Source organism: Micromys minutus (assembly GCF_963924665.1).
Source record: "Micromys minutus genome assembly, chromosome: 19".
NCBI lineage: Eukaryota > Metazoa > Chordata > Mammalia > Rodentia > Muridae > Micromys > Micromys minutus.
The window spans coordinates 34,736,167-34,762,393 of NC_137954.1; the positions used below are offsets into that span (position 1 = coordinate 34,736,167).

At 46.7% G+C, this 26,227-nt stretch overlaps 1 protein-coding gene across 1 annotated transcript in view; it reads left to right on the forward strand.

The window, feature by feature from the left end:
- Positions 1–26,227, forward strand: part of ARMC9 (armadillo repeat containing 9) — a 119,993-nt gene that overhangs the window by 54,964 nt on the left and 38,802 nt on the right. Inside the window, exon 19 of the mRNA XM_080932795.1 lies at positions 5,475–5,530. Within this exon, the coding sequence (XP_080788921.1) occupies positions 5,475–5,530 (56 nt within the window). The remainder of the gene's footprint in view (positions 1–5,474; positions 5,531–26,227) is intronic.

Sequence of the window (26,227 nt, forward strand, 5' to 3'; positions counted from 1 at the left end):
TGGGAGTCAATCAGGAGGCTTTTGAGTCAGATATGAGTGCGCACTTGTAATCCCACACTAAGAGTTTAAGGCCAGCCTAGACTACATAGCAAGACACCATTTCAAAATATAGAAAAGAAGCCTTTAAAGAAAGCAGGGGAGTCAAGTTCAGCACATGAAAGTTCAGTAGGACTCCTTGACTAGTACGGGGTCCCAGGTCTGTATCTAGTAACACACACACACACACACACACACACACACACACACACACACACTCACTCACACACACACACACACACACTCACACATCACACAGTGGGGTGGTGGAGTGAAGAGATAGCTCTATCACTGAAGTGCTTGCCATCAAGATTAAGGGCCTGAGTCCCATTACCAGCACTCCTGTAAACAAGCCAGGCATGGTGACACACACTTGTAATCCAAGAACTGGGCAGTTGGAAACAGGCAGATCCCTGAGGCTCACTGGCTGGTCAGCCTTGCATAGGTCCAAGAGAGAGACACTGTCTCGAGATAGACAGCTCCTGTGGAATGTTATGCAAGGTTGACCTCTGGCCTCCACATGCGCGCGCGCACACACACACACACACACACACACACGGGCATGTGCATCCTCCCTCCAGAGTGTAGCCAAGTAGTCAAGGCCACAATAGAGATCTCTTATCACATGAGAGGTGTGTGGTCAACAAAAAATGAGTTGGAAGCAATTACTGAAGCCTTCTCTACCCTTGTAAGATCTCTTTACGAGCCCCTCCTGTCCCCTCTTAAATCCTGCCCCACTGATAAGGGTGATAAGGGCAACTTTCCCAGGTCCTATGGCCAGTTAGGGAAACAGATGCCTGTCCTTCTAGCACCATGTAGAACATGTCACCACGTCACCATTCCAGAAAAGTGTGTATGTGCCACCTGGCAGCAGGGAGGAGGCAGCTTGGTTCCTTTTTCTGCAGCCCCTCCATTGCCATGATACACATCTGGCAGGTGAACCAGGGAGGTCCTGTGTAAGGGATCAGAAAGTCCCTAGCTCTTTCTGTGGACTCCTGACCCAGCATCTGGGGGACCAGATTTATCACCGATCTCTCCCCATGCCTTCCCTGGCATCAGTTCAAGTGCACAGCTCCATTCAGCACACGACAAATGACAGAGTATTTTTATCTCTCCCCACAAGTAAGCCCTTCACCCGGTGCACCTGGGAAACGTCCACAGGTAGCCATCCTTTACTGACAGTTCCCAGTCGGGGCCTTGCCCAGACTAACACCATCATCATCATCCTGGCTGGGGACCAGAGGGGGCTTTCAAGTTCTCAGGTTGTCCCAGCAAGGTGGAACACTGGTGAAGCCCAAAGGAAAAGTACAGAATTGTGCAGAGTGTTCAGCCAACAACAACAGTAGGGAGGTTTATCCCAACTCAGGTTCAGGTCACAACTCCAGCCACCCATGAGGGTAGCCAGCACATTCTAGCTCATCAAGAGAGAAAGGTCAGAGACAGCAGCCAGTGCACCAGGCAGGAGCAAGGCAGAGCAGGTTCCTAGCTTCAGGCCCTGCTGTTACCAGCGGAGGCCTTTGTAAGGCATGCAATGGCTCAGGAGCAGTGGGAGAGATGGATGTCCCAGAAGGAGGAGGATGATGAGGAGCTGTCTAGGTCATAGGGCTGGAGCGTTCTGGGTAGTGTGGATATGTGGTCAAATCCTATAAGAGATTATAGGATTTGGGGATTGGAAACTGGGCTGGGGAATCAACGTAAAGACTGCCCAACTGAGGAGCCCGAACATATGTTACACGAGGAGTATGTGGTGATAGTCTTAGCGCAGTGTGGAAGGCTTCTTCTCATGGCAGACTGGAGTGTGCTGTCCATGGGCAGAGAAAGGGTGTTAGGTGATTAAAATTCACTCAAATGCAAGGTGCAAAGCACTGTGTGGACAGCCAGCTTTCTGAGACAGTGGTGCAGGTCAGCAGGGTATGGACCTGTGCAAACACCACTGAAGGGACAGACTTCATTGTCCCACTGGCTCTGGACCAGGAAAGTCAGTAGAGAGTCTCCCTTAGGATGACGCTGTGTCAGCATGCATATGTATGTAGATGTGTACATATGTATGTATGTATGTGTACATGTATGTATATGTGCATTACAAAAGAGGATTTATTAGCTTGACTTAAGCAAGTGAAGCTAGGTTATGCCTCAGTAATTGTCCACCTGCTACAGAGGCAGAGAACCTGAGAGTTGTTCAGTCCAAGAACTGGAATCAACCAAACAAGAAAGACCCTAATCCAAGGCTAAAGGCCTGGAGACCTCCTGGAGCCATTGGTGTGAGTCTACACTGAAGAAGCTGAGCAGCCATAGACACCTTTGCTTGGAAATGATGGAGTTTGTACCCATGGCTGGCTTTTGCTCTCCTTTATCCCGCCTGGTCCCCAGACTATTTAACGGGGCCACTGTGTTCAGGGAAGGTCCAGCCTCAGCATGAGGAGGGTCCTGATAAAGGGGTAATGTGAGCAACAATCGTTCCCTACTAACTTGGAGAGGTAGTGGATGCAAGCTGTCTCCTCATCGTCTGACCAGAGAGCCTGGGCGCGAGACTTCTCTACTAAAGCTACATCATCAAGGCTTTGAACATTGTTAGCAGTTTTTTTAGAAATCCTTAAATTTACATAAATTTTATGAATCCCAGATCATTGGTCCCAACCCCTGCTTCCTTAAAGCAGACACTAAACACAGAGCAAAAGCACATTTCCTTATAGGTTCGCACAGCCTGTTCTTCACAGGCAGCTGGACACAGCTCCTGTGGTTTCCCAGTACAGCAGACAGCGGTAACTGTTTTCATGTGAAATCAGAAAGGTGACAGACTACTAAGGTTAAAATAATTTCTTACAATGTTTGAATAGTGTATCTAGGAGGAGGAAGCACTAACTTTTTTGGTTGTACATCATCTTTTAAGTCTCAAATCTTTGTTTCCTATCCTAGCAATTCTGTGGCCTCATGTACTCTCCTTTCGATGCCACTTGTTCTAGACAGATACAAGCCTTCCTCCTATAGGATGGGCACATCTATCATTTGCTTGTTTTCTATAGATTCGTTCTTCTCCTACTCATACCTTTTCTTCTTGAGACCACTTTAACTCTCTATCCTTGATGTCCCCGAGTTCACCCTGGCTAATTAATGCAGCAAGTTCATGGCCAAATTCAAAGCCAAGTCTCAACATGAGCGATTTCTACAAAGGACATGTAGGATTTTATGGCCTCTGTGGTTATGTTGTCTGGATCCTTTCCTTTGACCCTAAAGGCCAAGCAGGCCTGTTCCTCATCCTCCACGACCTCATGACCACCTCCATTCCTCAGTCCTGAGAACCACGTGTTTCATTTATTACGGTGAGATTAGCTCTGAGTAATGGCAGAGGTACATTCCCCGGAAGAGAGATTGGAAGTAAAGTAGAAGAGAGAGCAGATCAGCTTCGGGGCACCAGCAACCGTCAGCACACGTGGGGATCAATGACCTGTGGATGTTCCGGGGGCAGGAACTGTGCCACACCTCGCCTTATGCAGTCATGCCAGACTCGCTCTCAGTTACAGTCTGACCTGCCAATCATCTCAGCCAGTGTCCGTGTTAGTTGCCTTTTGTTGCTGTGGTGAGATACCTGACAGACAGTAAGAAGGGAGGGTTTCCTTTGTGGTTTGAAGAAACAGTCTATCACCACAGCATGAGCTTGAGGGAGCTGGCCCCATTGCACCTGCAGTCAGGAAGCAGAGAGGAATGCGGTGCTCAGCTTGCCTTCTCTCTTCATTCAGGAATTTGGCCTGTGAAATAAGACTAACCACGTTTAAAGTGTGGCTTCCTACCCAGTTACTGAAATCTAGAAATTCCATCACAGGCCTGTCCAGAGATATGTGTCTAAAGTGATTCTAAATCTTATCAAGATGACAGTCAAGATTAGCCAGTAGCCTTCAGAGCAGAATTGAGCTTTGCTAATCTCCTAAGTAGCTCTTCCTTCAGTTTATTGAGTAGCCTCCCAGGGGCTTCCCAGCAGGTCAGTAGTCATCTGTCCACTGGGAACAGGGTCTTCCACAGGGAAAGTACTGTTGGAGTCTAGATGCCATGCCAAGGGAGAGACGGTGGCTCGGCTTTGTGGAGGAAACAGTAACTCATATTTGGGTGATGTCTGCTATGTACCTGGTCCAAGTGCACTGTTCTGGCTTGCTGTAAAATCCTCCAAGTTCTTCCCTTTCCTCCTTTCTCTAGAACGTGAGTAAGCAGCATGTTCCCCATTTGCCAGCTGAGGGGTGGATGGCTCATCCTCTGGCTCTGAGTATGATGGACTTGTGCACATGTGCAAATCCACCAAGCTCGTAATGAGCCTCAGCCTTTGAGAACACCCCAGCCCCCACCCTGTGTTATATCACAGACTTGTCTACTGTGAGAGACCAGATGAGGGAGCTTGGAAAAATCAGGCTATACCCTCCAACCCCCAATGAAGAACTGACAATGTACACACACACACACACACACACACACACACACACACCACTGACAGTTTTAAGCACACAGCCTTAGTGGAAAGGCAAGCCCTTGCAGCTGCATATAAATTTATGCTCCTACCTTGAGCTAGTGCCTGCCCCTGTTCCCTTTGCTTGAAGGCTAGGTCACAAGTTACATGGTGTGGAACTTCCTGACACCCTCAAAAAGCTCTGAGTCAGAAACTGTCTTTGCTCAGGGGATTTTCTGTTCTTCCTTTCAAGCTTGGTCATACTGTGCATGGCATCTGTCTCTCCTAGTGTAACTCTGTCCCAGTTTGGAAGAAAGGGCTCTTTCTCTCCCTTTAAAGCCCCATCATAGGATCTCTAGTGTAAGCTATATCTCTCCAAGTATTTTCTTCCCTCTCAAGACCTGCTCATGGCCCTATGTGTCAGTCAGTCAGTCTGCCTCTGTATCTGTCATTCTTGTTCACCTCCACCCCCATTAAAGCTCATCTAAGGGTAACCTTACATCAGCTCCATTCCCAAATCTATACCTTTAAGTTAGAACAATGGGGTTTAGAAAGAAAAACCACAAACAGGTCCCTGGGTCCTCTGTCCTCCACTTGTTACCTGTGAGCAGTGGTCAGCGAAGCTGTTGAGAGAATTATGTGAAATAGCACCGGTTGTAGAAGCTAGCCGGCTCCCTGGGAGTAAGCACCAGTTTATTCTCCTGCCCTGCAGCTCCCTCTGATGTTTATAAGAATATGAATAAATACGATCTGATAAAAACAGAGTGTATTTGAGGTTGCTAAGAATGGTAGCAAACTGGCTGATTCAGGGTAGCCAAGAGAGTAAATGTGTGTGCTAATGAGTGATCAGGAGTGTGGGAGGGCAGTGGTCAGGAGCAGGCAGGGTGTCGGCTCGTGGTCAGCAGCATGACTCTCCGTATGATGCTCACATGGGTGACCTGGCTGACGTTCAGTGGCCAAGTGACAAGCTTTGTGGGTTTTCTGATAAATTTGTTTTTCTTCATAGAAGATTTACTGGATGGTGTTCTTGAATCCGATGATGATGAAGATGAAGAAGATGAAGTAAGTTGAAGGCTCTTGAGACAATACCAAGAGCTCTGCCCTACTCTTCTGTGTCCCTTCTGAGCCCTGAGCACTTGGTCAGAAGTTCTGGGGCTAGTGGAGATGCAGCAGTGTGTGGTGGTTCTGTAGCCCTCACTGAGGCCTCCTGGGGCTGTGCTCACCCTCCACACTCTCCAGGTGCCTGCATCTTCTAATGCTCCAGCTTGGACTTTTTATGGTCATAGCTGGGCTTTTCTAACCTTAAGTCTCAGGACCCCATCTTTCAGTATTCACCTCAGCCAGCATGGAAGCCCAATCCAGATGTGGACACTGACCTCAGGACACATGCACAGTTCACAGGTGCCGTGTTTTACCTCCTCTCGAGTCTAGGAGAAGGTGAAAAGCAGTGGTTCTTCTCTGAGGCTTTGCTCGGAATGGTTGCGAGCCCTCAGCTATCTCTGGTGACAGGAGTCATGGCACATAGGCTCGTGATGAGATGCTCTGGACTAAGGGGTCCTGGTTTGGTTTGGAGCTGGCAGAACCAACCACTTTACAGTCCTGTGTTTATTATTTTGGTGTAGGTTTGCTGGCTGTGACACACCTGCCCCCTCATCCTCAGAAGTTAGTTGACATGCAGCATCTCAGTGGGGTGCTCTAGAGGACTCCACTGGAGGCTGCAGGCAGGGCTCACATGGCAAACTTCTGTGTGACTTTTCAGATGTGCATGGGGAGCAGTTAGTGTAGATGGGAATACTGGGAGCATCTCTTCTATTTGGGGAGCATCCGCCCCATCCATGAATGTGAGAAGAAAGATTTGTAGTTGCGGTTTTGTTCCGTCAGTTTAAAAAGTGCCCGGTAAAAACCAAGATTGTGTTCCCAACAGGCATCAGTGAGGCCATAGTTATTTAGAATCTGCCAGGGGACTAACTTCCCCAACAGCCCAGTTCCATGCCTGCCATTCCTCTGTTGGGCTGCAGGTGGCACTACCGGGCACTCTTGCTTCTCTTCCTGCCTGATGGGCAAGGGAGCCCCAGATCTAGCCACCATGCTCTCCATTGGGAACAAGACCAGCCCTGTGCCACAGGGAAAGCTGCTGTGGTAAATCTTGGCTTAGCTGGGTCAGCAGACTTTCTGTGAAGGGAAAGGGTGGCCATGTGTTAGGCTGGGAGGGCTGCATGGTCTCGGTATGAACCACTTGGTTCTGCCTTTAACTTACAGTGGCTGTTGGGAATCCTGGCTGTGTCCCCCAACCATTTGTAGACACTAAAAGTCAGAAGCCTATATGATTTTCATGTCATTTAATTTTGGTTCAGATATTTAAAAGCATAAAATTTGTTCTTCTCAAACTAAACACAGTTACCTGAACTCAAGGGCTGTTGCTGTCACCCCTTAGGTAGAATTTAGCCACTGACCCTTGACCCTTTAACACAGATTTGAGTTCATCATTTTATTCCTTTAAACTTTTTGTCACCTTATTCCAACAACAACAACAACAAAAAGTTTCCCTCAAGTTCTGTTCTTTCGCTTTCCTGTGTCTTCGTCGAGGACTTCAGTGTTTCTCTGGTGTTTTGTTGGTTTGTTTGGAGACCTGGATCTTGCTCTGTAACGAAGGCTAACCTTGATCGTGTCTCCTCTTGTCTCAGCTCCCCAAGTGCTCAGATGGTCCCTGTGCTGGCTCGTTCAATTGTTTTGCCACTAATCTATTAGTTTTGCATTATAATACGATCTCATTTGGTCCAAGCTTGGTGGTCATTTACAGGAAGTCGACGTGTGCCCGTTTCCCTTCGGCAGTGTGGCAGTCAGCTACGAAACATACATGGGCTGGCGTCTGTGGACCTGCTGCTACTCCCCAGGTTTTCACGCTCAGCAGTGTCATTGTCAGGGAGGGCATGTGCTGCTGTGACACCGCAGCCAAGCCCAGGGCTTACTTAGCCAGTGCTTCCACATCACAGTTCCACGTCAGCGGGATCCTGGAGGAAGAGACTAAAACAGAAGCCATGGAGTAAGTGCTGCTCATTGGCTTGCTCCTCATGGCTTGCTCAGTTTGTTTTTCTGCACCCCAGAACCTGCAGACTTGCTTATTGGACAATCTGATGGAAACATTTTCTCAGTTCAGGTTCCTCTTTCCAGATAACTGTAGTTTGTGTCAAGCAGACCAAAAAAAAAAAAAAAAACCAAACTGCCTGGGCTGAGGTTGGCACTTGAAGGCGTTTGTTACAGTAACTAAGTGGTGGACAATAAAAGGACAGAACCAAGAGTAACACTGATGACTTGGGTAGCAGACTCTGGATGACCCTCAGTGATCTTGTCAGTGAACTGCTGGAGTCTAGCAGGGACCACCAACGTCAAGTGTCACTTCATAACTATCTGTTAACATTGCCAGGGAGGAACAAAGTGGCAGATACTTCAATTCAAGGAACCTGTGCAGTACCGTGCACTGCTGTTGCTCCTGAAACAGATGGGATGGTCAGTGTTACTTAGCAGTGCAGGAATTTTTAAAAATCTGACATTTAGACCCAATTTAGGCTGAAGTCGGTGGCAGCTGCTTATGGACGTGGCCCCGCAGAGTGACCAGGCAGCAGATGAACTATGCAGCCTTGCTTACACTGAGCCGAGAGCTACACTGCCTTCCTCACTGCAAGCCCTTAAGGTACCCGAATGCAAGAGCTAGTTTTTCTTCCTAATGTCTTAAAACTGCAACTATTTGTCTAATGTGGGAAGACTCAATTCTGTGAGTACGCACCCATTTATAACTAACAATGGAAAGTTACAGAGCTAGCAGTGCACCTTCTGCCTTACAGACCATGTAAGGAGCTCTGGGTGTAGGATGCTAACACTCAGGAAAGAAGCTGGAGCAGGAGGATGTGGCATTCAAAGCCAATATGGGCTACATAGCGATGCTTTGTCTCAAAAAAAATCATAAAGTTAATGTGAACAGTGCTTAAAACAAAGCAAACATATAAATCTACACGCCTGTGAGTTATAGATATACTTATATGCCCACACAGCAGAAAGGTGTGGAAAACTACACCCTTTTTATTGACTTTAGGAACTGCAAAGAGGAAGAAGAATGAGGAAGTGTGAGTGGGAGGTGGAGGGCCTGGGTCCTCAGACTGTCCAGCAAGGGGAGAAGGAAAAACAGGACAGTGGATGTGGTAGGGCTGGCCAGAGGCACAGTTTGGGGGTCTTAGATTAAATGGGGCAAAAGCCACACTCCAGTAAAATGAAGAGCAAACAGGTTGCAAGAAAATGTTTAGTATATTCCATTCTTCACAAACTGTGGACACATGTAGGAAAAGGGGAAGGATAAAGGTAATTTTGGTTTAGTTTGAGATGAGAAAAACCAAACATATCCATCTGTAATTGTCAGGAGATGTGAGGTAGGGAGAAGAAGGCCTCAAAGCCCAGTGTTCTCCTTGTCATCCTCGATTACTTCCTCCTCCTCTTCTCTTTTAAAAACAGAAAGGGTTTCTCTATATCCCTAGATCAGGCTGGCCTCCAGGTCACTGAGATCTGCCTGCCTCTGCCTCCTGAGTGCTGGGATTAAAGGAGTGTGCCACCACACCCAGTTCTCATTGTCTGCCCAGGGGCTGGGCATCTGTATCCGCTGGTTTGATTACCATGCACAGAGACCTAGGCTCAGTACTCAGCACCCTAGAAACCTTGCTTGGTGCTATGCACCTATAATCACAGCCCTCAGGAGGTAGAGGCAGAGGGATCAGAGGTGTTCGAGGCCACCCTCCTCAGTAGTTTAATAGTGGCCTAGATGACTTAAGACCCTGTCGAAAATAAGGGAGAGATGGGGGATGGGGATAACTTGCCTCTTAGATTCTTTTGGCCCATAAGGCTCCAGCCCCATTTAACTCTCCAGAGAAATAAAAGCGGCATTAGATAAACTTGGAAATGCATTCAAGAGAATGAGCAATGCCAAGCAGTGGTCAGGCCAGGTTCAGATGCTCCCATCTAGTGCTTGAAGAATGTGTAGTCTCTCGTGCTTTGTCTTTATGATTAACATGTGCATAGTGTTGCTCAAGGGCTGGCAGAAGATCCCAAGGGCCAGGAACCTGGTGCCAGTGCCTTCACCCCAAGGAGGTTTCCTCAGTACATGCTCAGATGAACGTCCACATGGCTTTAGATTGAAATAAATGTCTTCCCGGACATTTCAGAAGATTGATTTGAAGACAAATATTCTCTTCCTTTTGGCAAAATAGGTTTTAGTGCCAGGGGCAGTCAGCCATGCACATTTATTTGTGGGATCTATGTAAATAACCCCGTTTCCTTCCGTCTTATCTTTTCTTCATTATGTATTGAACAAATATTTAAGGACCTGGAAGTAACCATGTTCTAGGAAATACAGAAGGGATTAAAAAGAAGATGCCATGAGACTATGTGTGGTATACCCGTGGTTTACAATACCTCCATAAAGTTACTACTGTATAGCATCATCACGTGGTACTTCTGCTCCAGCACCTCACAGTTCCTGCCTGTGTTCTGCCCTGTGGTCAGTATTGCTCCATTCTCATGACATGGAGACATGCAGGAAAAGGTCACACTCACCAAGTTCATGGAGGTAGTAAGTGACCTGGGACTCTTAAGTGGGGTGACAAAGCATGCCCTGGGGGGTCTCTGGTCAGACATTGGTAGGCACACGCTATTACAGCAGATAGCAGAAAATAAAACAAGCAGTCACAGGTCCAGAAAGGGGAAGGAAATGGAAGTGCTATGGTGTATGGGGTGGGGGGGTGGGGGGAGTCTAGAATCCTGGAAGACAGAGGCTGGGTAGAGAAAAGCCTTGGGTAGAAAAAAGCCTTGGGTGGAGAGGAAGTCCGTGGGTTGAAGGAGGACACACGGCTTGGAAAGGAGACTACATAAGTGTATGCTTGATTCTCCACCTCAGCTCCAGCCCAAGAAAGCACGCTATTATGAATATGTATATGGGCCTTCTCAGAAACATACATAGGCATACACATACATACGTTTCTCTCTGTATGTTTTAGTAACCGTTATTTTTCAGATAGAGATCTAGTGTAAATATACAGACATGCACATATGCATAATATGGCCTTTTCCTTTGTTAATATTCCTTGGAAATCCTCTGAGTCATCCGTGCAGTAAACTGATGTTTCTCAGTGTGGTGGAGATACAGTTGTCTAGGTTTTGCTACTTTAAGCTGTGCTAGAGGAGGCATAAGCATCTCATTTGCTGGAGCTTTTATTTATACAACCTCTTGCTTGCTAGGTGAAGAAATATGAGTTTGTTTTTTTGGGGGGTAATTACAATAGATTTCTCCAGATTGATCTGTTTGTTGATTTTACTTTTAGACAGGATTTCATGATGCCCAGGCTGGCCCTGAACTTTGTAGTTACCTGAAGTGACCTTGTATTGTCCTTCTTTTGCCTTCTGCCTCCTGGCTGCTGAGTTTGCAGCTGTGTGTCATTGTGCCTCTTTATGTTTTGGTTTTGTGCAAATTTTCTTCTTTTTTTTTTTTTAAGATTTTTTTGAGCATTTATATTTCTTAAGATAGCTCTGTAATTTGTGGGTTTTAGATTTTTTTATTTCATCTTAAATTATGTAATTGGCTAGGATGTTGTTGTTTGTGTCATTTCCTATGACCCTTTTTGTTTCTCTAGGTTCTGTAGTGATGCCCCATTTAACAATATGAGGCATCTCTTTTTCTGGTTGTCAGGCTGAAGGCTTTCTCAGTCTCGTTCATCTGTTCTCAGAGCCAGTTGTTTTGCTTTGTTAGTTTTCTCTGTTGTTTTTCCATTCCTTCTATCTCTTTCTGATTTTTATTCTCTTCCTTCTGCTAACATTAGTTTTAACACACTTTTCTTTTTTTCTGGTTTCTACAGTATTAAGTTTTATGGACTTGGGGTCTTTTTATCTGGACAGTTAAAGCTGTGTTTCCCTCTGAGCACAGCGTCTACATAAGTTTGGTTTATTTGTCGCTAAGAGTTTTCTAGTGTTATTCATGTTTCATTCTTTGGTTCATTGATTAAGAATATTTTTTAATAAAGCCTCTCCTAAGAAATGGACCTAGTTCAAGGAATTAGTTCCTGGGACCCTGCCATCCAGGGTGTGGTGCCCTCTTCTGCTCTGTGTGTCCTGAGTCTCCTGAGCCACATGCACTCATGGGTGTGACATTGCTGCCCCTTAGGCCCAAAGCAAAGGAACCAGTTGACCATGGCATGAAACCTCAGAGCCAGAATAAAGCTTGGTTCCTTTAGCCTCACTTTCTCAGGTGTTTGTCATAGACAAAAGTAAGGACAGGCCCGTGTGTCATTGTCTCCCTCCTACTGTCTGTGGTGTCACCTGTCCCTGCTGCTGCTGATTGTTCCAGGATTCACCACACGCGTCAGCAGATGCAGGAGAACTTTAAATATTTCACTTGGGTTTTGTTGCCAAGTGTTGAGGTGCGCAGATGATCCTGAGGAAGACCACAGATGATCAGGCAGCCACTGTTAACCTGAGTGTCTTCAGAGTAACAGGTACACACATCTTTCTGTTGACCTCACTGCTGGTTGCAGCTTTGTCCTGGGTTCAGAGACTGCTGGCATGGCCTCTGTCTCCTCTCCTGATAGACCCCATCGACACAGTGAAGCAGGGTCACCACACCAGGTGATTGTGTTTCTGTAGCCAGGGTCTTCCAGTCACACCCCTCCCCCCACCATGTTCTTCAGTGTGTGGGCTTTCAAAACGTTTGCAGGCATGGGCAATTTTAGATTTGTAGGAAAAAATAGTTCAGAGATCCTGCATGTCCGTCAGATGGCTCAGGGATGTTTAAATTTCTGGTTTAGTTTGAAAAGTTATAAAAATAAATACATTTTGAATTTTTTACTCTTGAAGAGTTAAGCACAGTTTGTTTTGGTCCTTTTTGAATTCTGAATATTTGTTTTCCAAATTATTCTCTAACTTAACTGATATTATAATTCTGTTCAAACGCCTTCTGTTGCCTACAGTTATAATAGAAATCTGGGAAAGAGGCCAGACATATGGTGATGAGCACCTTTGATTCCAGTACTAAGAAAGCAGAGGCCAGCAGATCTCTGTGAACTTGAGACTGGACTGGCCTACACAGTGACATCCAGAGCTATACAGTGAGACTCCGTCTCCAGATAAATAAATGATAAATAAAATAAAACCAGGGAAAGGCAGCTTTCATCGTATTTTTAGGGTTCTGTAAGGGTATAAGTACAGGTGTGTAATTGTGTATATGTATGTAAAGGAGTGTGTAGGTACGTGTATGTATAGGTTTGTAGATGTTTGGGGGGGTCTCTGTATTGTGTGTGTGTAGGTGTCAGTGTGTGTATGTATAGGAGTGTGGGAATGAGGGCATATGTGCATAGGTGTGTAATTGTGAGGATATGTGTATATAGATGTGTGTTGCTGTGTATATGTGTTTAGGTATGTGTAGGTGTGTACTTATGTATACACAAGAGCCTGGGTATGTAAGTGTGCAGGCATATATGTGTAGGTGTGTGTACACATGTAAGATAAGACCGAAATGAAACCTGTGGCACACCTGATCAGGCTAGGCTGATGACTTTATGGGACTCCCTGCTTCCGTATTCCAAGTGCTGAGATTATGAGCACGTTCCACCACACCTGACTGTCTTGTGTGCGTTCTGAGGATGGGGCTCATGCCCTCACACTTCAGCAGACTGGGCTGTCTCTTCCATTAAAATTATTTTTAAGATTTATTTATTTTATGTGCATGAATGTTTTGCCTGCATGTGTGTATGTACACCACATGCTTACCTGACATCCCAGGAGTTCAGAAGAGGGTTCAGATACCCTGTGAGTGGATTCTAGATGGTTGTGAGCAACCATGCAGATGGGACTGTGCAGATGGGATTCTGGCAACTGAACCTTGATCCCTACTTGTCTTTGAGAGCTTAATGATTTTATTTATTTATTTCATGTACATGAGTACACTGTATCTGTCTCCAGACACACCAGAAGAGGGCATCAGATCTCATCAGAGATGGTTGTGAGCCACCATGTGGTTTCTGGGATTTGAACTCAAGACCTTTAGAAGAACAGTCAGTGCTTTTAACCGCTGAGCCATCTCTCCAGCCCAGCAAGAGTGCTCTTAAGAGTAGTGCTCTTAACTGCTGAGTAGTTTTCCATTAAAAAGTTAATTTATTTTATGTGCATTGGTGTTTTGCCTGCATGTATGTTTGTGTGAGGGTGTGAGTTCTCTAGAACTGAAATTACAGACAGTTGTGAGCCACTATGTGGGTTTTCAGGATTGAACCCAGGTCCTCTGGAAGAGCAGTAGTGCTCTTACCTGTTGAACCATCTTTCTAGCCTATATTTTCCGTTGTTATTTTAGAGCTTCACCTGGAATATTTAGATAAATTCCCTCTTATAAATCAGCACCTCCACCCCAACTCCATGCTCCTAAAAGCTTGGAAATTTGAACAGAGCAGCGTTAAATCTGCGGTGCTGTCCCGGGCGTTGCGTGGATGCACACAGGGGATCTCCGTTGTCTAAGGCCTTCAGGTTCCAGTCCAGCAGTGTCGTTGCACACACCTTTAATCCTGGCACTCCAGCCCAGCCTGGTCTACAAAGCTAGTCCAAGACAGCCAGGTCTGGTCACAATGAGAAACCCTGTCTCAAAATTAAATAAACCAGTAAATAAAGCCCCACCTAGCCTATGTTATTGTGTCACTGCTGACCCAGCTCTTTTATGCTTCAAAACTAAACATGAGTAAATTCAGATGTGTGTCATTTACGTATAATGGCCAAATTAATTGTATTAGTGTTATAACTTGCCCAGTGACGTTAAATCAGAATTAAACACACAGAACCTAGAAAGCCTCAAGCTAGCAAGATGGCTCAGCTGGTAAAAACACTTATGATACAGTCCTGAAGAGCTGAATCCTTCCTCGGATCTTCATACTGTGCTGGAGCATGCACACCCGCTCCCTACATGCACATGTACATCAGACACTACACACACACACACACACACACACACACACACACACACGTATGTATGTATAAAGACACAGTGGGTCAAGCCATTTGTCTCACAAGCCTGCTGACCTGAATTTCACCTTCAGAAGCCATGGAAAGTGTGGAAGGAGAGAACTCTACAAAGTTGTCCTCTTACCTCCACGTGTACACCATAGTATGTGTGTCTACACACAAACACGCAACAACAACAACAACAATAACTGATCCATTTTATTTAAATATGGCTGTCAAAATGGCTCATCAGGTAAAAGTCCTTGCCCCATACAGCCTGGTAGTTAGGTTTTGATCCTCAGAGTTCCTCGGTATATAGAAAAACAGAACTGACTTTCACATGTGCACTGTAGTATGTGTACCAAACACACAAATATCATATACATACAACAGTAATTATTTTTAAAAAGAGGCTGGAGAGGTGGCTTACTGGTTAACAGCACAAACTGCTCTTGCAAAGGACCTGAGTACAGTCCACAGAACCTATGGAGGGCAGCTCACAACAGCCTCTAGTTCCAGTGACCCAGTACCCTTTTCTGGACTTGGGCACTCACATGAGAACAAACCACACATACACACATAAATAAAATCTTTTAAAATTTTTTCTGGTGGAAGTGGCATATAGCTTTGATCCCAGCACTTAGCTTTTGAGGAGGCGGGGCAGAGGATCTCTTAAGTTCAAGGACAGCCTGGGATACACAGAAAAACCCTGTCTACAAACAAACAAACAAACCAAATTCCTTGTGGGGAGAAAAATGACTGAGATCTTCTAAAGATGATGAACTCAGACAAGGAGACAATAAAAATGGCAGATACCCACATGGGCCTGTGAGATGAGTCTTGGACAATGGCATTGTAACTGTGCCGATTCAGACAGACAGGCATTTTAGTGTCTGTGAGTCCTTCTTTCCCATCCCAGCCATAACCTGGAGGGACGTCAGACATCAATTCCTTTGGTGGTTCCTCTGAAGAGGAGCCTAGGATGATCTTGGTGGCCACATCTCTTGCCCTAGAGTTCTGTTCTTGAGAACTCTGCCAGGTTTTGCTTGGGAAGCAGCTCCATTCCATCCATCCTGCATTCTGAGCTCTTTGTCATAGACCTAATGTGAGCCATGTTGTTTCTTCTCTTAAGGGATACAGAGCCCTTCCTCAGCACTCAAGATGCCCCTACCTTAGCCTACCTTGCCAGATACAGAGGCACAAGAGATAAGATTATATAAGAAACTTCTACACTTGGGTAATTTAACAACACCATTTTGTGCCTGTTGTTTACACAATAAAACTTCTAGAGAGCCAAGCACTGACTGTCTCCAATGTTGCCTCTTGTTGGGGAAGCCAGCAAATTCACCTCTCTCTTTTTTTCATGACTACTCTCTTCCTGGTTTATGGGCATGAGCTCACACTCCTGAGGGAAGGGGGCCGTGCTGGGCATGGAGGAAGGGTAGAGCAGTGAGTAGGGCTATGGCTGACCCTCCTGAGATCTTGGTGAGCTCGGAGTCATGACCATCTCGTGTGGTAAACAGCAACACAGAAAAGCTAGACAATCAACAGAGCACTATGAGATCTTTATTCCTTTTAAATTTGTTCTGTATCATCATTTAGAGAACTTACATCATCCTCTTTAGATATATTTCACCAACATACAATCTTTAGGTAGCATCCAAAGCAAGGCCAGGCTGGGCTGGTTTTTATAACCTTCCTGTATATTCAGGCTTCAGTAATGGATGACCAGTAGCAAAGCATGCAAGCTGGTCCCTGGGTGTCTTAAGATCTTGATATTTGTGAGCTGTTATCTCCCTCATCACCATTACTGTTTCTAACCTGCCATGCTGGGCTGTGCAGAAACACATGTGTTTCTGTATAGTGTTTCTGCCACCCATCATCTGCCACCATCAGGAGGAAGCACGGGTACCACAGAGAAGCCTTGATAAGGATGTGGCCTCCATGGGTTCAACATTCCACATAATAATAGAAAAATGTAAGGTTCTGTAACTCCACTGATTAGCCATCTTGTAGGTACTGGGAATGAAACCTGTGTCCCCTGGAAGCAGCTGGGACCTTTAACCAATAAGCCACCTCTCCAGCCCCAAGGGTGGAATAATTTTAAATGGGAAGCACACTGTCCAGTCTAGCTAGAAGAGGAAATGAATGGCCGGTTCCCTCCCAGTGATCTGCACTCCAGGGCAAAGACAGTGGTGGTCTCACAGTCTGTTTCCCCTCCAACATTTTCACCATGCACAACCTGTGAGATTGTTCACCCATCTGAAGTTTTTGCAGTACGTGTGTCCAAAGAGCCAGCAGCTAGACTCCACTGATTGGCACCTGTTGTGGCCAGCTTCCGAGGTGCGGGGTAGCTTCCGAGGTGCGGGGTAGCTTCCGAGGTGCGGGGTAGCTTCCGAGGTGCGGGGTAGCTTCCGAGGTGTGGGGTAGCTTCCGAGGTGCGGGGTAGCTTCCGAGGTGCGGGGTAGCTTCCGAGGTGCGGGGTAGCTTCCGAGGTGCGGGGTAGCTTCCGAGGTGCGGGGTAGCTTCCGAGGTGCGGGGTAGCTTCCGAGGTGTGGGGTAGCTTCCGAGGTGTGGGGTAGCTTCCGAGGTGTGGGGTAGCTTCCGAGGTGTGGGGTAGCTTCCGAGGTGTGGGGTAGCCAGAGCTTTCAGCTTCCAATACTTAGCAAAGAAGCATCTGTCCCGTGTCCGTCCCGCTCACAGGGCTTTGGCAGTCTGTAGTCACGTCCATAAAGACGACACTGGTTCCCAGCTAAGGCCTTTGCACTTTTCTGGTACTTTTGCATCTCTAAGTCCGTGTATTTCTGCAGCACAGCTCCTGGACTCCTAGACTTTGGCTGAGATGAACCACCCAGCACACTGACTCATGGCTGTCGCCCTCATTCCCACTCTGGTTTCCGTGGAAATAGACATCAGGTGGCTCAAAGCAAGGTTAGGGCTGGAAAACACCTCAGGATTCCTAGGCATTTGCAGACCATATTCTTACGTCTGATGTCATTTCCATAGAAACCAGGAAAGGCCAATCAAATTGAAATGTTTTTTTTCTCTCTTTCCTAACGTTTTAAAGTAGCGAATGGGCTCTCCTCATTGACTCAGATATTTCGGGATAATAGTACAGTTCATGTGTGAATTACGCTTATCATTCTAAAGTGAATTTTATTTATTTGAAAATTCCATACATGCAAACAATGGGATCATACCTACCCCCAGGTACCCTAACACGCTCCCTACCTTTCCCACATGTTTGTCTGTCTTGTCTGTCTCTCTCTCCCCATTCCTCTTTGGGTGTGCAGTGAGTTCAGTTAAAGCTACCAGCTGCAGTGTTGGCCACCTTGTTGGCTTGACTCTGTGCAGATAACAGAGCCGTGGTGAGCTCGTGGGCACCATGGCCGTGTCGTGTCTGCAAGACAACACTACACAGCCTTCCTCCTTATCCTCTGTCTCTTACAAGCCTTCCCTCCCCTTCCCTACAATGTTCCTTGACCCTTAGTTAGGGGTGGGGGATGGTAAGATGTCCTATTTAGGCATCCTAGTCAGTTACTCTAATAACTTTGACTTGTTGAGTCTCTGCATTAGCTGCTGACCACAGCAGAGGGAAGCATCTGACCCAGGTTGAGGACAGGACCAGCACACATACTTAGAAGACAATTTGGCAGCAGTAGTAGGTCCCCTGCCCCTCCCCTCCCCTAATGCCTCTCTTGGGCTTGTGACCAGAAAAATCATTAGATCTCCTAGAACAGCTACAAACAGTTGTGAGCTGTTATGTGGGTGTTGGAAACCAAACCCGTGTTCCCTGCAAGAGCAGTAGATGCTCTTAACTGGCGAGCCATCTCTCCAACCCCAGAAATCAGCATTTATTCTGAAAGAGGAAGGAAGCTGAAAAATATCAACTTAACTGATTTACAAAGAAAGTTAAAATTGCCTGATAAACTTTGAAATTCATTTACTGGCTGGGAGGCAATGGCACATGCCTTTAGTCCCAGTACTCAGGAGGCAGAGGTAAGGGAATCTCTGAGTTCGAGACCAGCCTGGTCTACAGAGCGAGTTCCAGGGCAGCCAGGGCTACACAGAGAAACTCTGTCTTGAAAACTTTCCTATCCCTGGGGCTGAGCTGAGGAGCCCTGGGACCAGGAGCTCTGTGACTTCCATGCACATCTAGATTGAGGAAACCTTGGAGTGGACCCGGCATCATGCACTGTGGCCTCTGGGGCCCTCCCTGCGTGCGTCCTGACCACCCTGCATGTGTTGGTTTCTCTCAGTGGACCGATGACTGGCTCACACACACTAGGGCTGCGCTTTCCCAGTGCATGCAGCATGTGCCAAGTGCCCTGTGTCAGAATGTGGAGCTATGAGTCTGTGAGTGGCTTGCCTGTCCCTGAACTTCTCCAGATGCTCAGGAGCCGGTGACTCCTTTCTTCTCGCCGGTACCATCTTCAGACAGGACAAGGGCCCATGACTCACTGTCTGAAAGCGCTTGCAGCTTCTCTTTCATTTCCTCTTCTGTCCACATCCTGGCCTAAGCCTGTCTTCACTCTGTTCTGATTCCCAGCCATCTGCCTTCCCAGCCTGCCATGCATATGGACCACAGACCATCTTCTCAGAGGGAACGGACCATACAGGCATGTGACCACTTACTATTTAACTGAAGGAACATGCGGTGTTTTTAAGTTAACTTTTATTTATTTGTATAGTCATGTGTATTTTATCTTCACGTGTATCTGTGCACCATGTGCACAATGCACATAGAGCTCAGAAGAAGGTGTCATATGTCATATCCTCTGGGACTAGAGTGACAGATGGTTGTGACCCACCATGTGGGTTCTGGGAATTGAACCTGGGTCCTGAACGAGCAGCCAGTGCTCTTGACGGCTGAGCCATCTCTCCTGCGCCTTCATCTTTTTCTTTAAAGATTTATGGATTATTTTTAATTATGCATGTGTGTAGGCACGTGCATATTCTGCAGATGCCCATAGAGAAGTGGACATACAGCTGCCTGATGTGCGTGCTAGGCACCACACTCAGGTCCTCTGACGAGCTCTGAAATACCCTTCTGTGCTCTTCTCTGTGCTGGTGAATGCTGAGCCATCTCTCCAGCCTGACATCATTCTAAACTTTGCAGAAAATACATGGAGCTATACCTTAGCCCTCGCTTGCCTTTGCATATGGCTTGATTGGTGTAAGTTACTTGCCAGCTTGCTGTTTTCACTCAGCACTCAGATCCAACCTATCTTTCTGTGCCATGACTTGCTGTGGTAGCCCATCCTTGACTCTACAATGTGGTTTTCTGCTGGGGAAAAGGACCACAGGGTCTGAGATCACACAGATGAAAAAGTGCTATTCCATGAGCATGAGGCTCTGAGTTTGATCCTAAGAACCCATGTGAAAAAGCTGGGTGCAGACTTATACTTCTGACCCTGCCACTGGGGGATGGATGGAGTGATGGCAGGAAGCCTCCTGGACTCCGTGCCCAGCCAGTCTAGACTACTTGGCAAGCTGCGGGCCAGAGAGAAGGTGACCCTGTCAAAAAACCCAACGCAGACAGGGCCTGAGGGAATGCACCTGAAGCTTGCCTGTAGCTTGCATGCACACCTGCATACCAGTGCACCTGAACCTATGAAGACGCTCACACACATGTACCAAAACCAATAGACTATTGGTTTCTCTTTCTATTCCCAGGTTTTGCTGTGTGTGTGTGTGTGTGTGTGTGTGTGTGTGTGTGTGTGGTGTGATGTGTCTATGTGTGTCTGTATCTTTGTGTCATTATGTGTGTATCTAAATATGTGAGTTTGTTTATGTGGTGTGTGTGATATCTGGTTTCTGTGTGTGTTAGTGTATCATTATGTGTGTATCTGAATGTGTGTGTTTGTGTGGTATGTGTAGTGTGTATATATGTGTCTGTGTGTGGTGTCTGTATGTGTGTGTGGTGTGTGTGTATGTGTGTACTTGTGTGTGGTGTGTATATAATGTGTGTGTTTGTGTGTGTCTGTGGTTTTCTATAGGTCAGTCATATCTAGACACCAATTCACCGACTTGAGTGTTATGATAGTTTCATCCTTACTGGATCCTGCCACATTCTCTCTGAAGAGGCTGAACCCTTTGACACAGTTCCTCTGTAAACACTGCTGTGTGCTATCGCACCCAGTAAGATGTCAATTTGCTCTCTGTGGTGGTCAGAGCAGCCCAGTGAGACCCTCGTCTGCCCTGTTCTTCCACATGCACTGTTAGCTTTGTTTTTACACCTGTAAGGCAGGAGAAATTCTGAGCGATCTCCTTTGAGACAGTGAACCGATGTGTAGACCACAATGTATACAATGCTTGTTTTCTCCCCTTCTCTTCTTTACATATGGGGTCTCCTCTTCTGGAGCTCTGCAGAACTCTAGTTCAGAAGGCCTCTCGGGGCAAGGTTGAAGCCACAGTTACTATTTAGAGCTCTGATGGACATATTCCTAGCAGGTCAGCTTATGGCTTCAGTTTCTGGAGTCTTGTGTCTTGTCTTGTGTCATTTGATCAACAGTCTGTCCTTGTTCTCACCCCAAGTCCAGGGCAGCAGGGAATACATAGGTCAAGCATGTAAGTCCTTCTGTACCCACTGAAACCCCAGAGGACAGGCCCATAGTTACTGTACTACATGTCAAGTACATTTATACAATAAATACAAAGAAAGGCATCTCATGTCTGCCTGCATCCTGCCTGCCATGTGTCATCTCTGAGGCCTTTGACAAGCTGGCTCACCTCACTCAGCACCAGCACTCCTGTCAGTGAAGCCTCTTTTCTAAATGTCTGTGAGGAGACTGTGACACTGTCTTGTTAGTTTGTGTCACTGTTGCAATGTAGCTGTTAAAACCTTACAGAGGAAAGACTTACTTTGGCTCATGGTCTCAGAGGGTTCTCTCCATGGTTGGTTGGTTCCAGGTTCTATTAGTTCCAAGTACATGGTGTAACAGAACAGCATAGCAGGAACATGAGCTTGTCACCTCGTGGCAGAGGAGAAGCAGAGAGCAGTGAGGAGACTAGGAACACCCCAGAAGGTACTTCCTCCAGCTAGCTCCCATCCTTGCCTTTTCCAGTGTGTGAGCTGGTGATGATACTTGATTTTCAGTACCACACTCCACGTAAAGTGCTAGCCTAGGGTACATGACTGCATGCCAACCATAGTCTGTTCTTTCTAAATCAGAGAAAGCCACGTGGGAGACAGGTTTGGAGCCAAGCGTGGGAAGCAGCTGGAATAATGTTTAGCCTCCTTTATAGGTTAAAGATAAGACAAGGACTGTGGAGGGAGAGGGCTCAGTAGGGAACGTGCTTGCTGCACAAGCCAGGGGACCAGAATTCTGGTCTCAAAACCCCATGTTAAAGCCAGGTAGGTGTGGCAGCCTGTCTAGAATTACAGTGCTTGGGTGGTAAAGATGGTACCAGGAACAAACTGGCTGTGTAGCCTAGCAGTCAGTGAGCCCCACGTCAGCAGGAGACCTTGTCTCACCATATAAAGTACAAAGTGAGCAAAGAAGACACACACAGGCATGCACATATGTGCAAGCATGCAAATGTATGCACACTATACACACTCACCAGTGAAAGTGGAAAAGGAGGAAGCAGAGACGGGGGGGGGGGGTGTTGAATAAGACAAAAGAAGCCATGGAGCTGGGGTCTCGCTGGTCCAAGAGAAGACTTACTCGCTCTCTTTCTTAATTAATTATTTTATTTGCTTATCTTTTTGTCTGATAATTTTGAAGTTCATCTGAATAATATTTTAGAACTCACAGTATATCTAAGAATAGTTCTTTTGTTATGACATTCATGCTGACAGAATAGGGCATCCCTCCCATGTGACAAGTGTTTCAGTTCTCAGATGATAGTTTTTTGTATCTTGCCCTACTCCATGTTATGGGGTGGGACACCTCCTGACTTGGTGTCTGGGGCCTTTTTTCCTCAGTCCCTCAATACCACTGCCAGGCAGCTGGCTGGGGGTTCTTCTGTTCCACTCAGAAACTCTGGTTACAATAAATACATTTTTTGAACAGGCTGGCAAGATGGCTCAATGCGTAAAAGTGCTCACTGCCAAGGCTAACAACCTGAGTTCTGTTTTGGGACTCATGTGGTATAAGGGAAGAAAAGAATGTGGTTAGGCCAGGAGAAGCTTCAGGTGCTGGTCTTGAACCTCTGGTTTTCCTTAGTGCTGGTCAGCGGGCCGCAGGCAGGTGAGGGGGGCAGGGCTCTGGTGTCAGGACCCTTAGCTCTTCTTGTGTTACCGTTCTTTTGCATTTGCAGGTTTAGGAAGCTGGCAGTCCTTGGTTGAGGCTAACATTGTAGCTTCTAGGCAGACCAAGGTGGAAGGGTTCCCCAGCCTATAGACATGTTAGAGCTACTGTATAGGTCTAGGAAGCTGGGATCTCTTTTCTCTTAACCTGCCAGTGATAAAGCTCTTGACCCGGGGTCTAAAGAACCTTGGCCCTAAAGATATGACCGTCACCATCAACTTATGCATTAGCAGTTTCTCTCCTTGGCTTTACCTCTATTGTCCTGTTTCAGCTCTCTGTCCTCTTTGTCATTTCTCATCTGCCACCTTCTGCCCTGGAGCTCATGACTTTTCACCTGCAGCTGCTTCCCTTCAAATCTCAGCCTGCCGCCCCTAGGTGCCAGCAGCATGCTCTGCCCTGTTTGCTGTTTTCCTTGACGACAGAAGCTGACACTGAGCCTAATGTTACAACGCCAGTGGAGACAGCACAGGAGTATGTCCCAGCTCACTAAGGGAGCCTTAGCAGCCTGACCAGAGCTTGTATTCAGCACCTTGTTGCTAGGGCACTGAAAGGAAGTGTTCCTCTCTGGCCTGGGTAGAAATAAGTACAGGGTTCTCTGGAGGTCTGTGAGGCTTCTTATACCATGTGGTGGGGGGAGGGGTCAGCACTTTCACAGGGTCGAATATCAGATATTTACATCATGATTGATAATAGCAAAATTCCAGTTATGAAGAAGCAATGAAAATCATTATATGGTTGAGGGTCACAACATGAGGACTATTAAAGGGTCTCAGCATTTGGAAGGCTGAGAACCACTGCTCTGGTACAAGTCTGGAACAGCGCTAGCTGAGGCCATGCCCTCAGGAGCTGGGCAGTAGCCTCTGATCATCCTGTAGTTTCTTGGGGTATCTGAGGAATGACCCAGACAGCAGGCACTGGCGTAAGTAAAGTCTGCCAGGCTCTCAATGATTTGGCACCAAGGGAGAATTTAATAGCCATCTAGGGAGTCACGTTGCTGATTCTCCATAGTCTTTGCTGTTTACAGTACTTAGAATAAGCATGTAAAGAATTTCTAACTAACATGGAAGTGATTTCCCCCGCTTGCTATGGGAAAGCCTTGTCTTTCTGAGCTGAGATAGATGGTGCTGTCCCTTACACTCCTGTCTGCACTTGTGGATTAGACAGAGCTGCTCCAAGGCAAGTTCCTTGCCCTCTGACCTCATGGAAGCTTTTACTGTAGTCACTTCTGGTCCCGTCAAGCTTCCAAGTCACCCCCAATTCTGTATAGTAAATACATTGCTAGGTCTCGGTTCTCCTACGGTATCATTAACAGCACCTCCATATTTCTTGCCATTTTTTTGCTTAGATTCAGTGAGGGGCAGGGAGGATGAGCAATTCAAGCATCTGAAGCAGACTTGACAACAGAAATGTGAGGTTTCTACTTGTGGCTGATTACTAAACTGGTCCACTTATCACAGTGGCCATCATGAGGCTGAAAGCATCTTTGTAAATGAGGAAGTTGATGTAGCAATCGGGTACCACTGTAAGGATTCAGAGCCCACTCACAGCCCAGGAGTGGACACAGGCTCAGAAGAAAGCTACTCCAAATGGAGACAGGGCCTTTCTGCTGCGACACCTGCAGGTCCCAATGTGGAGCCTGGTCACCTTGGTCCACCCTGCAAACTCTCCCACGTGGAGGGCTTTCCCGTGTTTACAAAGAGTGGGGTTTATGGCTCAGCCTGCTGAAAAGCTGTCTCAAGTTCAGACGCTCGTCAAACTAATTCTTTCAAACAGCCAGCACACTGGAGCCTCTCACTTGTCTTAGGGGAAACCACTTGGGTCCATTCTGCTGCCTGCACTCTATCTGGAAGAATCTGAGTTTTCGAATGCATTGAGTGGTCAACCTTAGTTCTGTTTCCAGGCCAGCTGCTCAGAATCTGGTTTGTCTGGAGTATTATGTATCTAAAGCCTCCAGTTAAGAATCTTGTAGTGTCACAAGATCATGGACCACTATGGGGAGCCTCCTCTTAGAGCATCTAAATTCATCTCAGCTCAAGGGCTTTTTTAAAGGTATTCTTAATTCTTGGAGTAATTGTTATCACTGTGCTCCAGTAACCTGATGCATTCTCCTCCAGAATATAAAGGCAGTAATTTTAGTAAAATTCCTCCAACAATGGAATTTAAGACCCACCCTAAAGAAGCATTTATTCTCCAAGCATTTCCTTATTCAGCATGCCTTTCCTTCCCTATGTGGATTTTTAAGCATTCTCTCTTTCCCTGTGCCTTTCATGAGTCACTCAGAGAAGCTCACCAGGTAACCAACCAGTCCACATGGATGCATCTGGCTGTGAACACAAGTTCCCAGGAAGAGGCGGCATCTGTGTTAAAGGCTTTACAAGGTTGATTAACTGATTGGACCTTTGTGGTTGTGAAGAGTTGGAATGTTGCAGATCCAGAGAAAAATGATCTGCTTCTTTAGCCTCCTTCATAGCTATTCCTCGTCCATCTGTGTGTGGGACATAACATCATACCTAACAGATAAATCCTGTTGGAACTGTAGCCCCCAACAAACCCCAAGATAAGAATGCCATCAGATAGTATCTGAGACCTGTGGCAGGAGGTTCCCTGTAACCCACCTACAATATTTGAAAATTGCCTTGATTTATGACTTTGTTTTACAAGTATAAAAATGTCATACTCGTGTGGCAGCTCAGGACATGGGGCTTATGGTTGCCTGAGCACTTCTTCTCTCAAGAGTAGAGCCCCTGTCCCTGTGAGGTGAGGACTGTGCTTCCATACACAGGACCCTGAAGTGGGGCCCGCACTGCTCCTCCCTTCTAAATGCTGACAAGCCACTGATCCACTGAGTAGCCGCACATGACAGCGCCCTGTGTGCACGAACACCAGAGCCATCCTTCTCGCCGAATGCCGCAGGCCCTCACCACACGCCTGCTTCATACAGTCCGCACTCCAGCTAGTTTCAATCCACCTGACACCCAAAACGGAAAAAAGAAAGTGGCGTGCATGCCGCTGTCATCAAAAGCTGTGCGTTGTACAGGCTCTCAGTCTCTGAGCTTGTAGCCGGTTCCCCTGTCACTTGCTGACTCCGGCCCCTCTGCCAGCACTAGCTTCTAGAACATGTCGGAACTGTGGACAGCTCTGGGTTTGTTTGCTTGTTAATGGAAACAATTTTTTTTTCATATGATATATTTCCCTCCCTTTGTTCTCCCCAGCTCCTCCCCACTGCCATTCCCGTTCCAGATCCACCCCCTTTCTGTCTCTCCTTAGAAGACAGATATCTGAGAAATAATAGTAAAATAGAAATAGCTTCTGAGTTAGGGATCGGGACATGTGTCCATTTCTCATTTCAATTCTAGGCTCAACCTGGTCAGTCCCATGCATGGTCCCAAAGTCTCTGCCACGTAACGTGCGCACACCCTGTTGTGTCTAGAGGGCCTTATTTCCTTGGCCTCCTCCCCCCTCTCGCTCTTACTCATTCTTTCTACCTCTG